This window comes from Malaclemys terrapin, chromosome 3 (assembly GCF_027887155.1).
Source record: "Malaclemys terrapin pileata isolate rMalTer1 chromosome 3, rMalTer1.hap1, whole genome shotgun sequence".
Taxonomy (NCBI): Eukaryota; Metazoa; Chordata; order Testudines; family Emydidae; genus Malaclemys; species Malaclemys terrapin.
In genome coordinates, this window is record NC_071507.1 from 75,422,821 (window position 1) to 75,441,306 (window position 18,486).

At 42.9% G+C, this 18,486-nt stretch overlaps 1 protein-coding gene across 1 annotated transcript in view; it reads right to left on the minus strand.

Moving 5' to 3' along the window:
- The window catches only part of RYR2 (ryanodine receptor 2), a 687,809-nt gene that overhangs the window by 468,997 nt on the left and 200,326 nt on the right, over positions 1 to 18,486 (minus strand). The window contains exon 3 of the mRNA XM_054022704.1: positions 9,356 to 9,460. Coding sequence (XP_053878679.1) covers positions 9,356 to 9,460 — 105 coding nt within the window. The remainder of the gene's footprint in view (positions 1 to 9,355; positions 9,461 to 18,486) is intronic.

The window sequence follows — 18,486 nt, forward strand, 5'->3', positions numbered from 1 at the left end:
AGTCATTGAGCCAGAGAGGGAGAAAAAAAAGTCTCTATAGCAGGGGTGGCCAAGCTGCAGCTGATGAGCCACATGCAGCCCTTTTACAGTTAAAATGTGACTCACGGAGCCCCTCACACACACACCCATGCCCCTCCCCGGCCATTCTCCGCTTACCAGACTGGAGGGGAGGAGCATAGGCAACGACTCCATGGGTGCTCCAGAAAAAAAAATAGTGGGTGCTTAGCATCCACCAGGAACCAAGCTCCCCACACCCACCCCCAGCACCTCCCACCCGCAGCAATGCTGATCAATTCCTCCCCCTCCCTCCTAGCACCCCCTGCATGCTGCGGAACAGCTGTATGCAGTAGGTGCTGAGAGGGAGGGAGAGGCGCAGGGACGGGGCATGCTCAGGGGAGCAGGCCGGGCAGGAATGGAAAGAGGCAGGGTAGGATTGTGGCCTTGGGGGGGAAGGGGTGGAATGGAGGCAGGGCTGGGGGCAGAGCAGCGGCGGGAAGAGGCAGGGTAGGATTGTGGCCTTGGGGAGGAAGGGGTGGAATGGAGGCAGGGCTGGGGGCAGAGCAGCGGCGGGAAGAGGCAGGGTAGGATTGTGGCCTTGGGGGGGAAGGGGTGGAATGGAGGCAGGGCTGGGGGCAGAGCAGGGGCGGGAAGAGGCAGAGCAGGGGTGGGGGCGTGGAGGAAGGGATGGAGTGGGGGCAGGCATGGGATGAGGGGAGGGTCAAGTACCCCCCCCGGGTAGAGGGGAAGTCAGTGCCTATGGGGGGGAGCTCAGGGCTTCTACCCTGCAACAGGGCAAAGGGCTTCTTCCAGAGACGACTGGTGCCTGCTGAGAGTGGGGGAGCACAATTTAAAAGCCCCCCCCACAATGCCCCCTCTTACCGTCAGCAGCCTCTCCCTGAAACTCCCAGGTGTTAGCTTTGTGTGGAGAAGCAGTGGCAAACACCCGGGAGCTGAAGGGAGGAGCCGTTGCTTTTGGTCCATGGGCAGAGGCAGCAGCAAAAGCAGTGGCACTCCCTGCAGATCCCAGCTGTCTCTACCTATGGCCACAGCTCCTAGCTTGCCAGCTCCAGCACCTGCCATGCAAGGAGGGGGCCCAGCAGCACCATGTGACCAAGCGGGGCCAGCAAACCCTGGCAAAAATATGGAGCGGACACATGACCCCATGTGCCCCACAATGTCATCATTGGCTTCTGCCCAGTGGGGAAGGGGTCTTGGGGCTTCAGCCCCACAGGGTGCACCTGCCAGGCCTCAGGGCTTCAACAGGAGCAATGCTGAAGCCCCGAGCCCTGGCGGGTACGCCCCAGCTCTTGAATTTATGAAGACTGTCATATGCGGCTCTGAGGGTCAGTAAGTTTGGCCACCCGTGCACTATAGCCTGGTGCTTAGTGCACTCATGTGGGGAAACAGGAGACCCAGGTCCAGCCCCCTGTTCCAAAATTACTCTTTCATTATTTAGCCATAGTGGAACAGCTTTAATAGGAGAGAGAGAGAGAGAGAGAGAGAGAGATCCCCACATCAAAATACCCTATAGATCAGTAGTTCAAGCACTCTTCTGAGAGGTGGGAGACGACTGATGAAATTATTGTAGACAGAGGGGGCATTGGAACATGAGTCCCCCACATCCCAGGCGAGTGCACAAACCACTGGGCTAAGAGTCATAAGGTGGGTAAAATGATCACCACTACTTCCTCCTCTTCTTCCAGTTATTGTGTGTGTGTGTTGTGAAGGTGGCATCTAACTCATTCTCCTCATCTTAGGTGCCTAAGCCATCCTCCTCCAGGAGAGGGGTTCCCGGTTACTGGATTTCAAGCAGAGAAAAGCACCTCCTTGCACCCCACACTTACGTGCCTGTCTCCGATGAGAAGGGCAGGATTTAGGACACACCCTTCTGGTTTTCAGCATCTCCCATTGGCTAGCTTAAGCGCCTTTCTGCCTAGTGTGCTGGCTTTTGTGGATCACCTTCTAAGGCGCCTCTCTCCCCGCAGTCATTGTAGGGAGCCTAGGGGCTCAACTCAGGCTTTGTGGATTGCAGTGTTGTTCCAGTGATTTTCCAGATGCCTAAAAGTTAAGTATTGCAATGCTCTGCATCACAGCAGCTAAGTCCCTTTGTGGATCCAGGCCAGAGAGATTAAGGTCAAAAGTTTCTACTAATTTTGGGTGCCCAATTTCAGACACTGACAACCTGATTTTTCTGAGTATTCAGCATTATATAGCACTTTATATGTTCAAAGCACAGCTCCCACTGACTTCAGTAGCAGCTGTGAGCTCAGCACCTCTACAAGTCTCCAGTCAGGCAAATGCAAGCTCTGGAGAAGAGCGCTCTCTCATGGACACAGACTCTTGCTCCTTCCACCCAAGTGTGATCCAATTCTGGCCTATCCCCTCCAATATGTCCCTGTCCCAGTTCTGTCTTGTCCCAGTCACGGGCTCCTTGGCCCAGTCCCATTCTCCTCACCTCGCCAGTCCCAGTTTCCATTTCTCAGTTCACTCGTCCTGGTCCCAGTCTCACCCTTGCAGCTTCCCCTTCCCAATCCCAGTCTCCCTGCTAGTCTCTTGCTCAGCCATTTTAGTTCACCTCCAATCTTCCAGCTTCTTGTCCTCAGTCTCCTTACCCAGCTAATCCCAGTTTTTCAACCAATTTGTCTTTCTCTCCCTCCTCCCACCAAGTGTCCAGTCAATACCCCTTACCCACATTCTCCAGTTCCAATCTCCTTTGCAGAGCTCCTCACCCAATCTGTGTCTGCCCCACCCAGCTCCTTGTTCCAGTCTCTTTGTCCAGTCAATCTCAGTTCTTTCCCCACACCTGCTTTCTCAACAAATCTGCCTCTCCTCCCTCCTAACCTTCCTCCCCCCACTCCACTTGTTCTCAGTCCATGTTTTCTTGGCGAGCCAGTCCTCGTCTCCTGCCTGGCTCCCAGTTTCCTTGCCAGCCAGTCTCAGACTCCCTCCATCCCAACTACTAGTTCCAGTTTCCCACTGTCCTGCCAGCCTCCAGTGCCCGTTCCTGCTCTCCCCTTCACTCTGCAGCCTTCCTGTCCCAATGTGCTCCATTCACATCTCCCACAGGTCCAGCTTTTGTCCTCTTTTCATTTGAATCAGGCAGCTTCCTCCGCCATGTCGTCTGGGCCCAGCAAAGGATCAGAGTATAGGAGAGAGTCTCCCTGTTCTCAGTTCCGGAACCAAGATGTGGACCTGACCTGTTTATCATCAAGCCAAAGATGCAGTTGCATGGAAAGTCCTACTCAGTCCCAGGCAGTGAAAAGAAAGGCCACACCCACCAAGTTTCAAGTCCCCACTCCAATGCACAGGGGCGATAGCGTTTTTTAAATAACAAGCCCACAAGAATTTTTTTATGTGGAAAACATTATTCTCTAGCCTTGTTCTCAGAAATGGCTGACATTTTCAAAAACAGAATTCAGCCTGAGGCAGATTCCTCCTATGGAAAATTTCAACCTAACCAGTTAAAGTTTAGCAAAGTTATAAGCAGCTGCAAACAGGGTCTAATAATGTGAAGTGTTGGGTAACCTTAATAGATGGTGGTACCTGCCCCTACTATAATAATCACATGTCCTCTTAATAGTGTCATTTTTACTCTATATAATCCTCTTTGTGTAGAACTTTTTCCATGACTCTAATCATCCTTGTCAACCTAATCTACATTGGATTTCATCTGACACAGCGTTGCCCAACTGCGTAAGCTAGTTAGGGCCTTCTTCAGTTCTTCATAATCTTTTCTAGTCATGACAAACTCTGTCATCTGCAAATTTTGCTACTTAACTTTTCATCTTGTTCTTTAGCACATTAATGTTAACCATCTAGTGCTAGTAGGAATCAATGGGGCTTCAGTTTCCCCAAATGTAAAAGTGGGGGGAGGGGAATCTGCATCACATAGATGTTAGACTTTATTCATGGTAAGGAATTTGGAGATCTTTGTTTGAAACATGCTTTTTAAAGTATGATTCATTTTTAAAAGGATTTTTTTTTTTTTTTGCTTTCAGAACAAGACACTGGCTATTGACAAATTTATTTGACAAGCAGCTAGTTTCATCTTTCATTGTACTGCAATGTATTTATTATTTTAAAGAAAGATCAAATAAATATCTGATGAACAAAAAGTGATACACAAAATTAAATTAACTTGGCAACAAAAGATACTTTACCATAAGTGAACATGAGCAGAAACATAGCCTTTATGCTGGCTAGAATAAAAATCTGCTTCTCTTGTGGCTGAATTAAGTTACATTTGTCCTTTGCATTGTGTTCCCTGAAACAAACCCAATTATACCATGATACAAGTCATTTGCTCTCTTTTGTCCTATATTTCTTCTACTCCTCTGTATTTAAGATTCACCTAAATGAGGCCTGCCAACCTAGTACCTTAGAGTTATATGTTAAATGCCCCCCAAAACAAGTGTAACCAAAGTATACACAGTGTAACTGACTTACAACTTGCGAGTATCTTTTTATGTGAATGTATGTGAGAGAAAGATCAGTATGTACTATACAGGTGATGTCTGTCCATCACAGATATTCATAAAAGTGATTCAGGACAGGACTATTTTCTTTGATAGCAACATTAGCTGTGTCTGTCACAACAACACGATGCATTCTCTTCTCACTTTGGCCTGCAAGGAGGAGCACTGGCCCTGGTCACTTTTTCTTGTTTTGGTAAAACAGTAGTGTCTAGACTGAGGCACCAATCAGAATCCTATTATCCTAAGATATGTAGAGTGCAAACAGAATGGGAGAGTCCCTGCTCTGACGCGGGGTTATTTCAACACCTCTGGTATCCCCAGCTCCTGAACAGGACCTAGTTCTGACAACCTGGGGGGAGGGTAGGAGGAGTGTGTGTGTGTGGGCATGAAAGTCTGTCATGGATTTGCTATTCTTATCAGAAAAATTGAAGAGAATCCTCCACAGCAGGATGTGGTCAGGTTTGGGTTTGCAAGTGACTTCTGAGTCAGATCAGCTGCATTGGTTGAGATCTGGCAGATGCTGTAATCATGGAGAGGGAACAGGACAGATCCATGTATATTCTTTATGCTGGGGCTAGTTGGCTTTGGGGTGGATTTCCTCATGACCAGCACTCCTGCCTTATATTTCACTTTTTTTACTTTATTAGAGATTCACAGTTACTAGTGTAAATGTAGGATGGCTTTGGGGGGCTTGGGTGCCACTTGTAGAGAGCAAGTAGTGTACATATTCACATATATATACACATGCACACCCACATGTATGTATGTATATAGTTTGTACAAGATCATTGGCTAACGATGAGATAAGTTAGAATGATTCTGCAAAATCCCTGTCATGGTATATTAAGATGACCTTATACAAATACTCAGGAGCCCACACAGTATCTGCTTAGTATCTTCTGAATGAGACATAATGAGAGTGAACTTGAAGTACATTTGATAGATTGCCATATCTGCCCAGTCTTCATTACACATAAATATTTTTATCTCAGTTTCTCATTGTCCTCGATTACATGGCTCTAGGGATATATTTGTTATAGTTAAACAAACAATAAAATTTTGTAGAATTTAATTTAAAGTTTCCTGTCAAGTGATCTTCGTTACTAAATTTCCTAGTGAAATTTTCAAATAACAAATAAGTAACAAATTATCTCTGGAACTGACAACACTTCCCTTTCCCAAATATAAGGAAATGAAGTTATTACAATTGAATTCTGGCAACACTCTGGAAGATGTAGTGTTTTATATGTAAACATAAAAATATCTCTTCTTGTAATGCTTAAAGAAAGCATGGCAGTCACTAAAAGTTGAAACTTGCAGCTTCTACAAACAGCTACTAAAACCAGAAATTAAGCTTCTTAAATAAGGACCTATCCCATAGCATTCAAGCATCTAGAGGCTGAAAGTTATGTAGCGTATATATGGACATTGAATACGCTCCAGCTAATGTATCAGGAAGTGTCACATGCATTTATTTTACAGTTATTGCTCTTGGTTTTCAGAGATTTACTGAAAAGAAAATTAGTGGCTTTTTTTTTTAGTGTTATAATAATTATTAACAGATATATAGCGCTGATTTACAATCAGGCTTAAGTTCTGCTTGGAGATTAAGATAGATTCTGCTCTGATCCCAATGTATCAGTCTCCTGGATGGCGGTGAAGACCGCACAAGCAGCATCATAATGCACCTCTGCAGAAGCCAAGCAAAATCCATGCCTAGTGATCCATGGGATACCAGCATCATTACTAGGGCCCTACCAAATTCACGACCATGAAAAATGTATCACAGACCATGAAATCGGGTCCCCACCCCCAACAATGGAATCTGATCTTGTATGCTTTTATCCTATACTATATAGATTTCACAGGGGAGACCAGCGTTTCTCAAATTGGGGGTCCTGACCCAAAAGGGAGTTGCAAGGGGGGTCACAAGGATGGGGGTCATGGTATTGCTACTCTTCTGCACTGCCTTCGGAGCTGGGCAGCCACAGAACAGCAGATGTTGGACGGGCACCCAGCTCAAGCAGCTTTATTTCTGGACAGCAAGATCTGATTTCAGCCTTACTTTGTGTAAATCCCACACAGAGATCTCTGCCTAAGGTACACAATTCTCAATAAGGATAATGGACTTCTTACAATAGCTGGACAAGCCTTAAACCTGATCTGGAATTCTTTGCTCACTCAAATCTGCAGCTAAAGTCCATGGCATTTTTCATGTGTAAGGAAACCAGAATCAGGCCCTTTTTTTGAAGATGATGTATTGCTGATGTTTTTCTTACCCGTATCAGAAGTGGGGACACTGAAATGCTAACTACATTTCATAACCAACTGCAATATGACATGTGTCACCATAGCAAAACCTTGCCTAATCCAGTTTCAGTCAGGCCCTCTCTCCTTTTTAGGGTCCCCAGTGATGGCACATAGACTTGCATTTCATTCAAGTATATTCTCTTCTTGAGGTTCTGGTTTATTAAAATAGATCAGTGTCATCTCAGATCAAACTCATCTTTCCCAGACTCGACAGTCTTTTAGGCCCTTGCTGGGCTCAGTAGTTCCTTCCCAACACCCAAGCACTGCTGCCTGGTATTTTTTAAGCTTCCATTTTTGTATGTATGCCCCTCATGGCAATCAGCTCCAACCAAGCCTTTCCAACTCACTGGTATAGTGACCCTGAATCTCCGGCACAAGCCTTCCCATTCTTTGTGAGTGTCTCTGAGGCCTTGGCTACACTTGAGAATTCACAGCGCTGCCACAGCAGCGCTGTGAAGCGCAAGTGTAGTCGCACCGCCAGCACTGCGAGCGAGCGTGCAGCGCTGCAGGCACTGATTACACTGGCGCTTTACAGCGCTGCACTCGCTGCACTCGGGGGGGGGGGGCGTTTTCACACCCCTGAGCACAGCAGGTTGCAGCGCTGTACAGCACCAGTGTAGCCAAGGCCTCAGATGCTCTGCCTAGGCACTCTGGAGAGTTGCCAGTAACCTTCCCTCTTCCCAGAAGACTCACACTCCCACTGATTGATCATAGGCTTGCCTTCTATTGCTCATCAGGCCTGATTCCTAATCATATGTTCTCATAATGTACCTCTGGACTGAGAGATAAACTAATCACAAGTGCGCCTTCAAAAGGCCAGCTTGCCCTGTGATTGCTACTTATAACTAAAAAAAATTATGGCTAGACTGAAAGTTTGCCAATAGAACAAAACACTGTAAAAATACTAAGATTAAGATCAAAAGAAAAATGTTTAATACTGGAATTAAAAACAATCCCTTCTAGTGTTCTGTTGTGGCCCTTCTGAAACCAGAATAGAGAAGCGAATCTTATTTTTTCCTCAGCGTGGTACAACATGCACATGCTCCCTTCCGCCATGTGCTGCAGCTCTGGATCCCTCTTGGATTCACCCCAATGGTACTCCTGCTATTGTTGGCCCAGACCTATCCTTACTGGGGGCAGAATGAGAAGTCACAGGAATACAACAACTGAGTTCCTCAATTATTGTTAAAAGCAACAAAGAGTCCTGTGGCACCTTATAGACTAACAGATGTATTGGAGCATAAGCTTTCGTGGGTGAATGCCCACTTCGTCAGACACATGTAATGGAAATTTCCAGAGGCAGGTATAAATATGCAGGCAAGAATCAGTCTGGAGATAACGAGGTTAGTTCAACCAGGGAGGGTGAGGCCCTCTTCTAGCAGTTGAGGTCTGAACACCAAGGGAGGAGAAACTGCTTTTGTAGTTGGCTAGCCATTCACAGTCTTTGTTTAGGGTTACCATACGTCTGGTTTTTCCCGTTCATGTCCGGCTTTTTGGTAATCAAACCCCCCGTCCGGGGGGAATTGCCAAAAAGCCGAACATGTCCGGGAAAATACCGGCCGGGCACTTCCCCTCCCGCGGCTGCTCTGTTTCTCCTCTTCCGCTCTAAGAGCCAAGCTGCCTGACATTTTCTGGGACCGACTACAGCATATTAGTTTGGAGCTTGCTTTCTCTCAGGCATTCTCAGAGCTTTGAGGGGGTCTGTTTCTCTCCTGCCAGCTTTCTTGAGTGACGGATTTGCTATTAATCCCTTCCTCTGTTTTGTCTCTGTATGTTACTCCTGTACCACAGCCACTCTTCCCTTGTCACTCTTCCTCAATTACAAGCTGTTTTCAGGATATGGTCCATGCAAAGGATGTGTGCAATCCTAAGCTACGTGACTGTAAGCTAACTGAACTACACCGTATACACAACATTAATCATACTACTATTATTTATTTGTAGATAGTTATTTGCTACTCAGAGTTGCTACTCTATTTCCCTCATCACTCATGAATGCAAGGATGCCTAATTTCCATATTCATCTAACACCTCTGATTAATATGACATCTTCAATTTTAAATCTGAACTAGTGGACATTTTTGCTCAAGCAACATAGAATAGTGTCATTTTTTAAAAAGAACTAAACATGCCTGATTCTGCATTTTAATATTACCGAGTATTTTGATTTGATACAGTGGTGTTTATATGCCACTAGGATGCTCTACAGTAACACAGCCCTGCATTTGGATAGGGGCCTTAATTCTTCTTAAGGCATGATTTAATTATGTTTCTAAACTGTGATTATTTTGGTATAGTGATAGTAAGAATGCATGTGCCCTCAGCGACCTTTAATCATAATTCCTCAAATCCTACAGTCAGCTCACTAATTTAGGGCCTCATCTTAAGAGGTGCTGGACTCCCACAACTCATTGACTTCAATGGAATTTGCAAGTGCTCAGCATTCCTCGGGATGAGGCCCTTTCTGTACTGGAGAATGAGACTAAAGCTACACCAGTCATCGCGTTAGTACTGTGGAAGGAATGGTATATATCCCCCGTTGATCAAAAAAGTCTAGATTGGATACTTACCCCTTCTGCTTTCTCTTCAGTGTTAGCCAGCATTTCCTGAAGAGCTCGCACTGACAAGGATTGTTCCAGCACAAAAGTACAAATGGAGAGATCCGGTGGAACATTCTAATTGAAGAAAGAATACAAGTTTACATTAATGATGTGATTGCCACCAGCCAAAAGTTGCTATAAAATCGCTTCCCCGTTTCACTCTTAATGTCTCATTGAATCCGAACGGATCTACTTGGAAAGCATGAACACAGGAAACAGAGTGATTATTACATGATTGTAAAACAGGTGTGTACACACAGATCTATTTTATCTTAAAAAAGTTTATATATTGTACAGTATTCCACACAAACAGAGCTACACTGAAACATTAAGGTTGCAAAGTTAAACACTCAACAATCAGGAAACAACAAAGCCAAGGTTGCCCGTGTATACCACTGAGTCAGTGTGTGTTATGCATCCCCCTCTGTTCCTGATCCACAGAGGATGTGGCTCACGCTGTAGAGACTCATGCATTTAGCTCGAGAGGTCCTTGGTTCAGTACTCAATATATCAGCAAAGATGGTGGCAACCAAACCTACATACATTACCTTTCCTCCCTAGTGTGCATGCACTATGATACAATCTTTAATAGCCCAAGCTGGATAGATAAAACAGATCAATAGCAATCTACAAGATAGGCAGATACAAGTCTAAATGCAGTTTTGCAGGTTTCGGAGTGTTATTGCTTTGCACGTCTTCACAAATAGTGGCTACTTTATTTACTGCTTATGGTTATGCTGGTGTTTTTTTCCTTTAAACATATTTGCTCATAAAAATACCCTACACACAAATTAGGTTCCTTATCTACTGTCTTGACTACTGCAACCTCTTTCTCTCTGGCCTCTCTGAAATCCGTGCCTCACTCCACCCGGGTTTGCTTTTCTCACAAGCACTGTTGTGCTTTCTTCTAAGCGACCTTTTACTTATGGAACATTATTTATTAGCATTTCCGTAGCACCTAGGAGATCTAGTCATGGGGCAAGACCCCACTGTGCTAGGCACTCACCCCAAACTACCTTATAAAGCCACTATCTTCTTTCGAATCCCTCCCTTCAGATCCACTTCTACTATGATTACTAGGAGGAACTTCCAACTGTCTTCATAACACTGTAATGCCCTCAGCACAGGGACTCTGCTTTCACGCTGTGTTTGTCCAGCACCTAGCATAAGGAGGCTCCAATGCTGACTGGGCTCTCTAGACGTGGCTATATGAATAATTAAAATAAGTAATACATTTATTAATTAACAGATAATTATTAATTGAGAGATTGGGAAACTCAATTTTTCAGTGAAAAGCAGGAACATATTTTTCACAAAACATTCATGGGAAAAAATTCCTATTTTTGGACCTACTCTAGTTGATTAATTAAGAATAGTACAGGAAAGAGAAAAAACACTTGAGTTTTGGGCTTGTGTATTCCATATAGATACCATTTGGGTAAATATGATCGATACAGGATGTAATTAACTAACTCCTTAATACTCTAAGAATCTTTACAAATATTACAAATATGCATTTAAATGGCAGACCAACACATCTTCTCTATTTCTATTTTAAAAAACCATTCAGGAACATTTGCAAATATGTAGTAGGCTTGGCGTAAGAGATTCAGGACTACGATAGTGAGAATCTGACTCAACTAGAAACTTCTAGACACGTGTTGGTGATGTCCCATTGCAAAATAAATATATATATTATCAATCTATACTAGATTAAAATGGCCAGAGTAAAAGTCATCAAATACCTGTCATTTCCAGTTTGTGTCCATGATCCTGATCCCATAAATTGGGGAATAAGAGCCTATATGTAAAGCTCTGAATCATCCTATGAACTTTCCCAAATAACGAGAATCTGTCACCGGGAGACAATATCCTGTCTGAAGGCATCTATACTACAGCATAACATCAACGCTGCTGCACCGATGCAGCTGTGCCACTTCTGCATTTTCACCAGAAGCGCTATGCCAATGAGAAAGAGCTCTCCTGTCAGCATAACTACTCCACCTCGGCGAGAAGCGTGACATAGCGCCAGTCAGGACAGCACAAAACTTGCGTCACTTCAGGGTTGGGGGGCTTTTTCACACCCCTGGGGGACGTAAGTTAGATCAACTTAAGCAGTAGTGTAGACCTGCACTGAACGTGTTACTTCTGTATTGCTGTTGTTCAGCTGAAATACAGTGGCAGTGGCCCATACAACTCTGATAACCTCAACCTTTGTGTTGCCAGGGAATGATTAATATAAACAGAAGGTGAACAAGCCACATATATTTATAATTATGTGACTAGATACATGCAGCACCATGAGTGCAGGGGCCTGGATTAGATGACCTCTCAAGGTCCCTTCCAGTCCTATGATTCTATGAACACTGTTTTTAAAAACTAAGCATGTTTATATCCACACCCTATTTTACTCTGGATGTATTTTATTTCCTACTCTGAGAAGGCACCAGTCCTTTTTATAAACTCCTGATTAGATAACGAGGCTCACCTTTCCTTAATTGTATCAGATTCAGGACGTAATCCAGCTGCTTTCATTTTATTCCACCCACTCACTCTCCTGGACCAGGGAATTTAGTTGTCAGTCTCCAATTTTCCCAGGGAGCAGCAGTTCGGGTGGAATCCACAAAGGGCTTAGGCATTGCTATGCATCACTCTCTGGCCTCATGACTGTTCCACTACGTATAAATACTCAAATAATTTATCTGGCCAGAGAGAGACAGAAGGAGTGTGTGAGAATGACTCTGTAGTCCAGAGGTTGGCACACCACTGGGCTGAAAGTTATGAGGCAGGCACCATCACAACCTCCATCTCCAGCTAAATTTTGAACTGGACCCAATCTGGGAGTAGTGCTGAGAGGCTGCCTCCCAGACTGGGCCCCGCATGTGACTTAGGCAGCTGAATGCCGGTCTTTCTTCAGTTTGTGAATTGCTCTGGGGCTTAGGCAGGAGACACCTAGAGTGGGACAGCAATGCACATACCCCAAGGCCTAACACGTAGGTGCCTAAGGTACTTTTACAGTGGAAAGTTAGGTGCCAAGTGAGTTTAGGCACCTAGGATGTCAGGTTGCTGCCATGTGGGAGATTTGTGTATTGTAGTGGTGCTGAAGAGGGGAAGTTAGGCATCTAAACTCCAGAATAGGGCACCCAAGTTGCTTTGTGGATAACACACTTCATTTCTTAGGGCACTTCTAGTAGCCTGAACCTTTCTCTGTTCCACTGTCCAGGTCAGAGTGCATTCCCTTTAGTGATGAAACAGTGATCGTCAAGGCTGAGAAAGCATTTCTTGGCATATAAAGGACTTGTATGCTTTATCACAGTCTACTGCTACTAACCTTATCTAAAAGATATCTAATATAGATAATATAAGCTTTAATGATTGCAAAAAGTTGACATTGGAAAAAAATCATATTCACAGGCTAGCATAAAAATGGCTCACAAAATTAACTGAAACAGTTTTGTATGAAATAGTAATGCCTAAATTACAAGCTAAGAAAGAAGAATTTGATTGCATGTGGGGACTTTTCTTATGTTAATCAACGTACTTCTACTCATACTCCTACACCTTTCCTTCTTGTATCCAGCACCTCTTTTTTCCTTTGTTCCTGCTCTTTTCTTCATACTGTATATTAGTCGTGTAATTTAGTTTCAGGAATATTTTACTGAGTATTGTAAATCTATTTTACACCATATACTTTTTGCATTAAAAGACTGTGTTCACTGAAAATTCAGGGACTTTTTAAAAAAAAGAAACCCTTAAATATAAAAATTAGATGTCTGCAAATTCATTTTCCTTAAGTATCATTCCCTCTATGAAAAAAATGTTAGTGTATCTGTAATACACAATACTCATTAAGAGCTAATTAAATGTTACTTATTATCCCAAAGCTTAGAGCAATCCTACTCTGTTTTATAACAAATACACATTTCATTACCCTCCAGGATTTTTTTTAAATAAACTAAAAGCAATTTAGCAAAAGTCATGGTAGATCCCCCATCACTGGCAATTTTTAAATCAAGATTGGATGTCTTGTAAAAGACCTGCTTTAGAAATTATTTTGGGAAAGTTCTATGGCCTATGTTATACTGGAGGTCAGAGTAGATGATCAGAGTTGTCCCTTCTGCCTTGGAATCTATGCATCAAAATATTGCTTGCATTTTAAAGTATTGCCCTACGCTAAGAAACTCAAAGTTGAGCAAATGACACCTTGTTTTCTTACTTGGAAGTATAAAAATAATTTAAGTAAAAACATGTCATCACCCTGGTCCATGGCATATATTAAAAACACACATTCAGTCAAACTTCCAACATCAAAAAAACATAAGTATGTATAAATTTCATTACCACTCTCCTTACTATGGTTTCTCAATAGCTTCCTAGATAATTAATATGGTCTATTTCACCATAATATTAGAGCACCACACAAAACTTTAATTTGTCCTTACAATGCACTTGTGACAAACTGCACAGTGAGAGAACTGAGGCACAGAGAGTGAGGGCTCAAATGTAAAAGAGATCCACTTTGTAAACACTTAAAGTTTTCCATTCTAATTTAATCTCATAGAATTGAGTTGCCTGTAATATTCCAATCCCCCCACCAAACCTTTCCAGCTACAGTCAAATAAAAACTCAAATTCTATTCCACTGTGCTCAGAAGTCAGCCATTCCGGACCTGATTCACTACTCTTTTTACTGCTTGCTTTTCAACATTTTTTATATATATATATATATATTATATATAAAAATAAAAATCAGGTTAATGGTTTTCAAACCTCTCTTTTTACTTTATCATCAACTCTTAAAAATAACTTTCCACTTGCTATCCTCACTTTTTCACATCTACCCACATGGGAATTGCATTTCCTAGCTGCAGTGTAGCCACACTCTGCCTTCCATGGGAATTGGGGCTCTCAACTCACAGGATGAGGCCCTTATTACATAAGGGCCCAATTCACAGCCCACAGAAGTCAGTGGGAGTCTTAACACTGGCTTCAGTGGGCTGTGCATCAGGCACTAAATGAGCAAGTTTAGAATTATATTAGGAACATTTTGCTACAAAACCATCTCTACCCACCAACTTATCCCTGCAGGGCCACACAAAGTCACAAACACCAATAACCAGTTGAAAATTTACAACCGCTTAATAGTAACACTGAATTCTTTCTAAGTTCCATGGAGGATAATTGCTACAGACACTGTATCAATTATTACCTTCTGTATTCAAGCTAGAAGTCAAATATCACTGTAAAATCTGCTATAGTAATTGTTGTATTCATATCAATTTCTTTGAAGGTTATTTCACATACATTTGCAGAATTGGATAATGTGCAAATAATGGCCTTTAACATGAAATATGGCTGATGACTTCAAAAGCAGCAAGTAACGTCTTATAAATTTGTTTCCATCTGAAACATTTTTAAAGTACTATTGATTTTCTTTGTTCTTGTTTGATTATGTACAATCTATATTACAGAAATGTTGTCTGGAAAACCCAATCAGCCATAATCATACACTAACATGCATATAAAAACTTAAACAAGTAGATTTTCCAATTATCAGACTACCAATATATTACATTTCAAAAGAAGATGCAGTAGGGGTAGGGGAATGAAAAATAAACTATTTTGGAATAACTTCAGTAAACTTTGCGTCATTGATTACGATATGTGAATTTTGAGGTCAGTAATGTTAACCAAATTCATATATTTTAACTCATTCAACATTTTATAAGGGAAATATTATATAACTGTCTTTAATATTTACTACAATCGTTGGTTTTTTTTTTTTTTTTTTTTAAGAGATAATTACCTACATTCTAGAGCTCTTTGTATAATAACCTCTAGGCATTTTATACTATGCTATTGCCACAGTATCTCTGAACTAAAACACTCCATATTAATATTTATGTAGTAAAATGTGCTTCACTGGCACACCTCCATGGCAGCCTGATATGCCAGTTAAGCAACCATTCCCTTTATTAGAAGCCTATTGAACTAGGCTTTAGCACTATTGATCATGAATAAAAGACAATGGGTGGATTTTTTCCATATTATTTCAGGAACTCTAACTCTAATTCTGACTCATCACAGAAACAGCCCTGGAAGAAAATAGGCTCATATTCAGGACTGGCTCTGTCGATTTAAAATAATGCCAAAAGCCACACTAGCCTAGGCTAGCAATGAAGGCCATGGACTCAAAGCTGTCCCTTGGTATCATTATTCTGCTGGTCATTCAGTAAAACTTAGCCTCACGGATCTATGAGCTTTTCATATGAAGGGGGTTATAATCTTCTTGCACAAACAATGCTGACCTCAATTTCTCATGAATGTGTGTGTAAAACTGAAGCACCATCATCCTCAGCTGTAAAGACGGTCGTCTCTCTTCTGCTTTCTCTCTGTTATAAGTTATCAGCAAACTCTCTGGTTCCTCTGCTGGAGACCATGACATTGCTTTTGCTCTGACATCCCTCCACTCCCAATCTTAGTTGCAAAGGGGAATTGACTTGATGTTTACACAGTCTTTTCCATCTCTAGGCACTATAACTAAAATGTTTAAACTTAGATACCTAAAGTTGGGCTCCTTATCAAGTGACCTGATTTACAAAATTGTTGCGCATCCACATCTTGCACTGACATTAACAGGCATTGTTGCTGCCCAGCACCTCTGAAAAACTAGGCCACTTAGGTGCCTAGCTTTGAGAACTGAGGTGGAACAGTGGGAATGAGGGTTTAAGCCAGGGGGTCTCAAACATGCGGCCCATGGGGTTATTTCCTGCGGCCGCCAAGCTCCCCTCACCCGCCGCCCCTCTTCCCCCTAGCGCACCGCATCCTCTCTCCTCTGCCTACCTCCAGGCACTTCCCACCGCCAAACAGCTGTTTGGAGGCGCTTAGCACTTTCCAGGAGGGAGGCGGAAGGAGTGGGGAGCCGCACGCTCAGGGGAGGAGACAGAGAAGAGGCAGAACAGGGGCAGGGATTTGGGGAAGGGGTTGGAATAGGGGCAGAGGGGGTGGAGACTTTGGAGAGGGGGTTGGAATGGGGGCGGAAAGAGGCAGGGCCTCATGGAAGGGGTGGAGTGGGGGCAGGGCCTTTTGCACCTTTATATGAAAAGGTGTCAGTGACGCGGCCCTCGGGCCAATGTACTAGTCCTTATGTGGCCTGTGTGGTGATTTGAGTTCGAGATCCCTGGTTTAAGCAGAACATCTGTAACCCCTGTTTGTGGGAGTAGACTGACAGAAATGGAATGAATTACCCACTTTCAAAGCTTCTCAAACTTCTAGTGCCAAAAAACTCTTTTTTCAGTCCTACTTATTCTGCCTTTTTTGAAGGCTGGTAGTGGAAAAGAGTAACTAGCCCCTTTCTGCATGACAGAACAAGGAGTAATGGTCTCAAGTTGCAGTTGGGGAGGTTTAGGTTGGATATTAGGAAAAACTTTTTCACTAGGAGGGTGGTGAAGCACTGAAATGGGTTACCTAGGGAGGTGGTGGAATCTCCTTCCTTAGAGGTTTTTAAGGTCAGGCTTGACAAAGCCCTGGCTGGGATGATTTAGTTGGGAATTGGTCCTGCTTTGAGCAGGGGGTTGGACTAGATGACCTCCTGAGGTCCCTTCCAACCCTGATATTCTATGATTCTATGATTTTGTGTGGGGTTTTTTTTTAAAGAAACTAAGACATAAACCATTTCAACTTTTAAAACTGAAAGCAAACAGGGAATAGCAAGTCAAAACTGTTCCCCAGCCACAATTAATCCCATGGATTATCTGATGATTAATGGTTCCATCCTTATTAAAACTGTGCAATAGGTGTAAATATAATGGGTAGGCTCTTAAGTAATTTGCACATAAAGGCTGAAACCATGGGGCTTCCCCAACAGAGTGTTCACTCCTATGGTGTAAGCACTCCCGTGGTCCCCTGTATTCATCACAACCAAGACAGCGAACCATTTCTTGCTTAAGTTTCTGAAATGAAAATAATGATTTTTTAAAAATATTTGTGATATAATTTAAAGGGATTTTATAATATTGGCGCTTAAAGAGCTAGCTGGAGCCGGTGCTAGGTGCTTTGGTGCCCTAAGCCAATAGAGGATGTGATGTCTTTCATTCCATTGTTTCCTGCTTACCTTCTCCTAACAACCAAGTCAGCCCACTCAAAACATCATTCATTTGGGTCCATCCAGCTTCCAAATACTCTTGAAATTAGCTTCAGGGGCACTAGTGGATATATAAGGCACTCAGATGTTACCATGTAATGGGAAGTCAGTTTCTAGGATCCTGTATACAGGTGCATAGCTCTCTCTGGACTCAAACTTGTTATAAAGCACTCAGATTGTGAGAAGAAACACACAGCTCTGGCTGCTGGGAGAGTCAGTAGAAAATAAGATATTAGATACAAATCCAGAAATATAAAATGTCTCTCTGCAGTGGAAGGCGCTAAGAGCAGGGTTAGAGGAGTCCTTAACACTGCAACCTGAGAAAAAGCAAGTTCAAGAAGCAGCACAGGCTCAAGGTTAAAATTTGTTATTTAAGTTACCCCATTGCTGGGTTCCTTTATTGGTAAGTTTGGAACTTATCAGTGCACATATACTGAATTAGGAGGAGGATGGTCTGACAGGAACTCATTGGGTATAATTAGAAATACGTAAAATCATGTGGCAGAACCAATGGCTTTACAGATACCATAGATACAAAGATCAGATTTATTAAATACTCTGCAGTCAGAGGATGGTGGTTTAGTAATAGCCTAGTGACTGGATGACCATACAGTTTTCTATGGTGTCTCCTCAGAAATGAAGTACCATAAATCAGATGCCTATTTAGGTCATGCCTAAAGATGCCCTTAGATTGTTTTGTTTCCACTCTTCAGTAGCTACCTAGGTGATTACCATCTCAGCTTTCTGTAGCTGTTCTCACCGTCTAAGAACACCATACACTCACAGGTGTCTTGTTGCCATTTGGAGACTAGATAGCATGCCTATTTTTGAAATCAGTTGTTGCAGGTGTGACGGTCCAATATCGGGGTCTCAATCAGCCTTCAATTAGCATAATGTTGCGTCATCTCTTTATTTATCATATCTCTGATATAGTTCCTCTACATCCATAATGGGAAGGA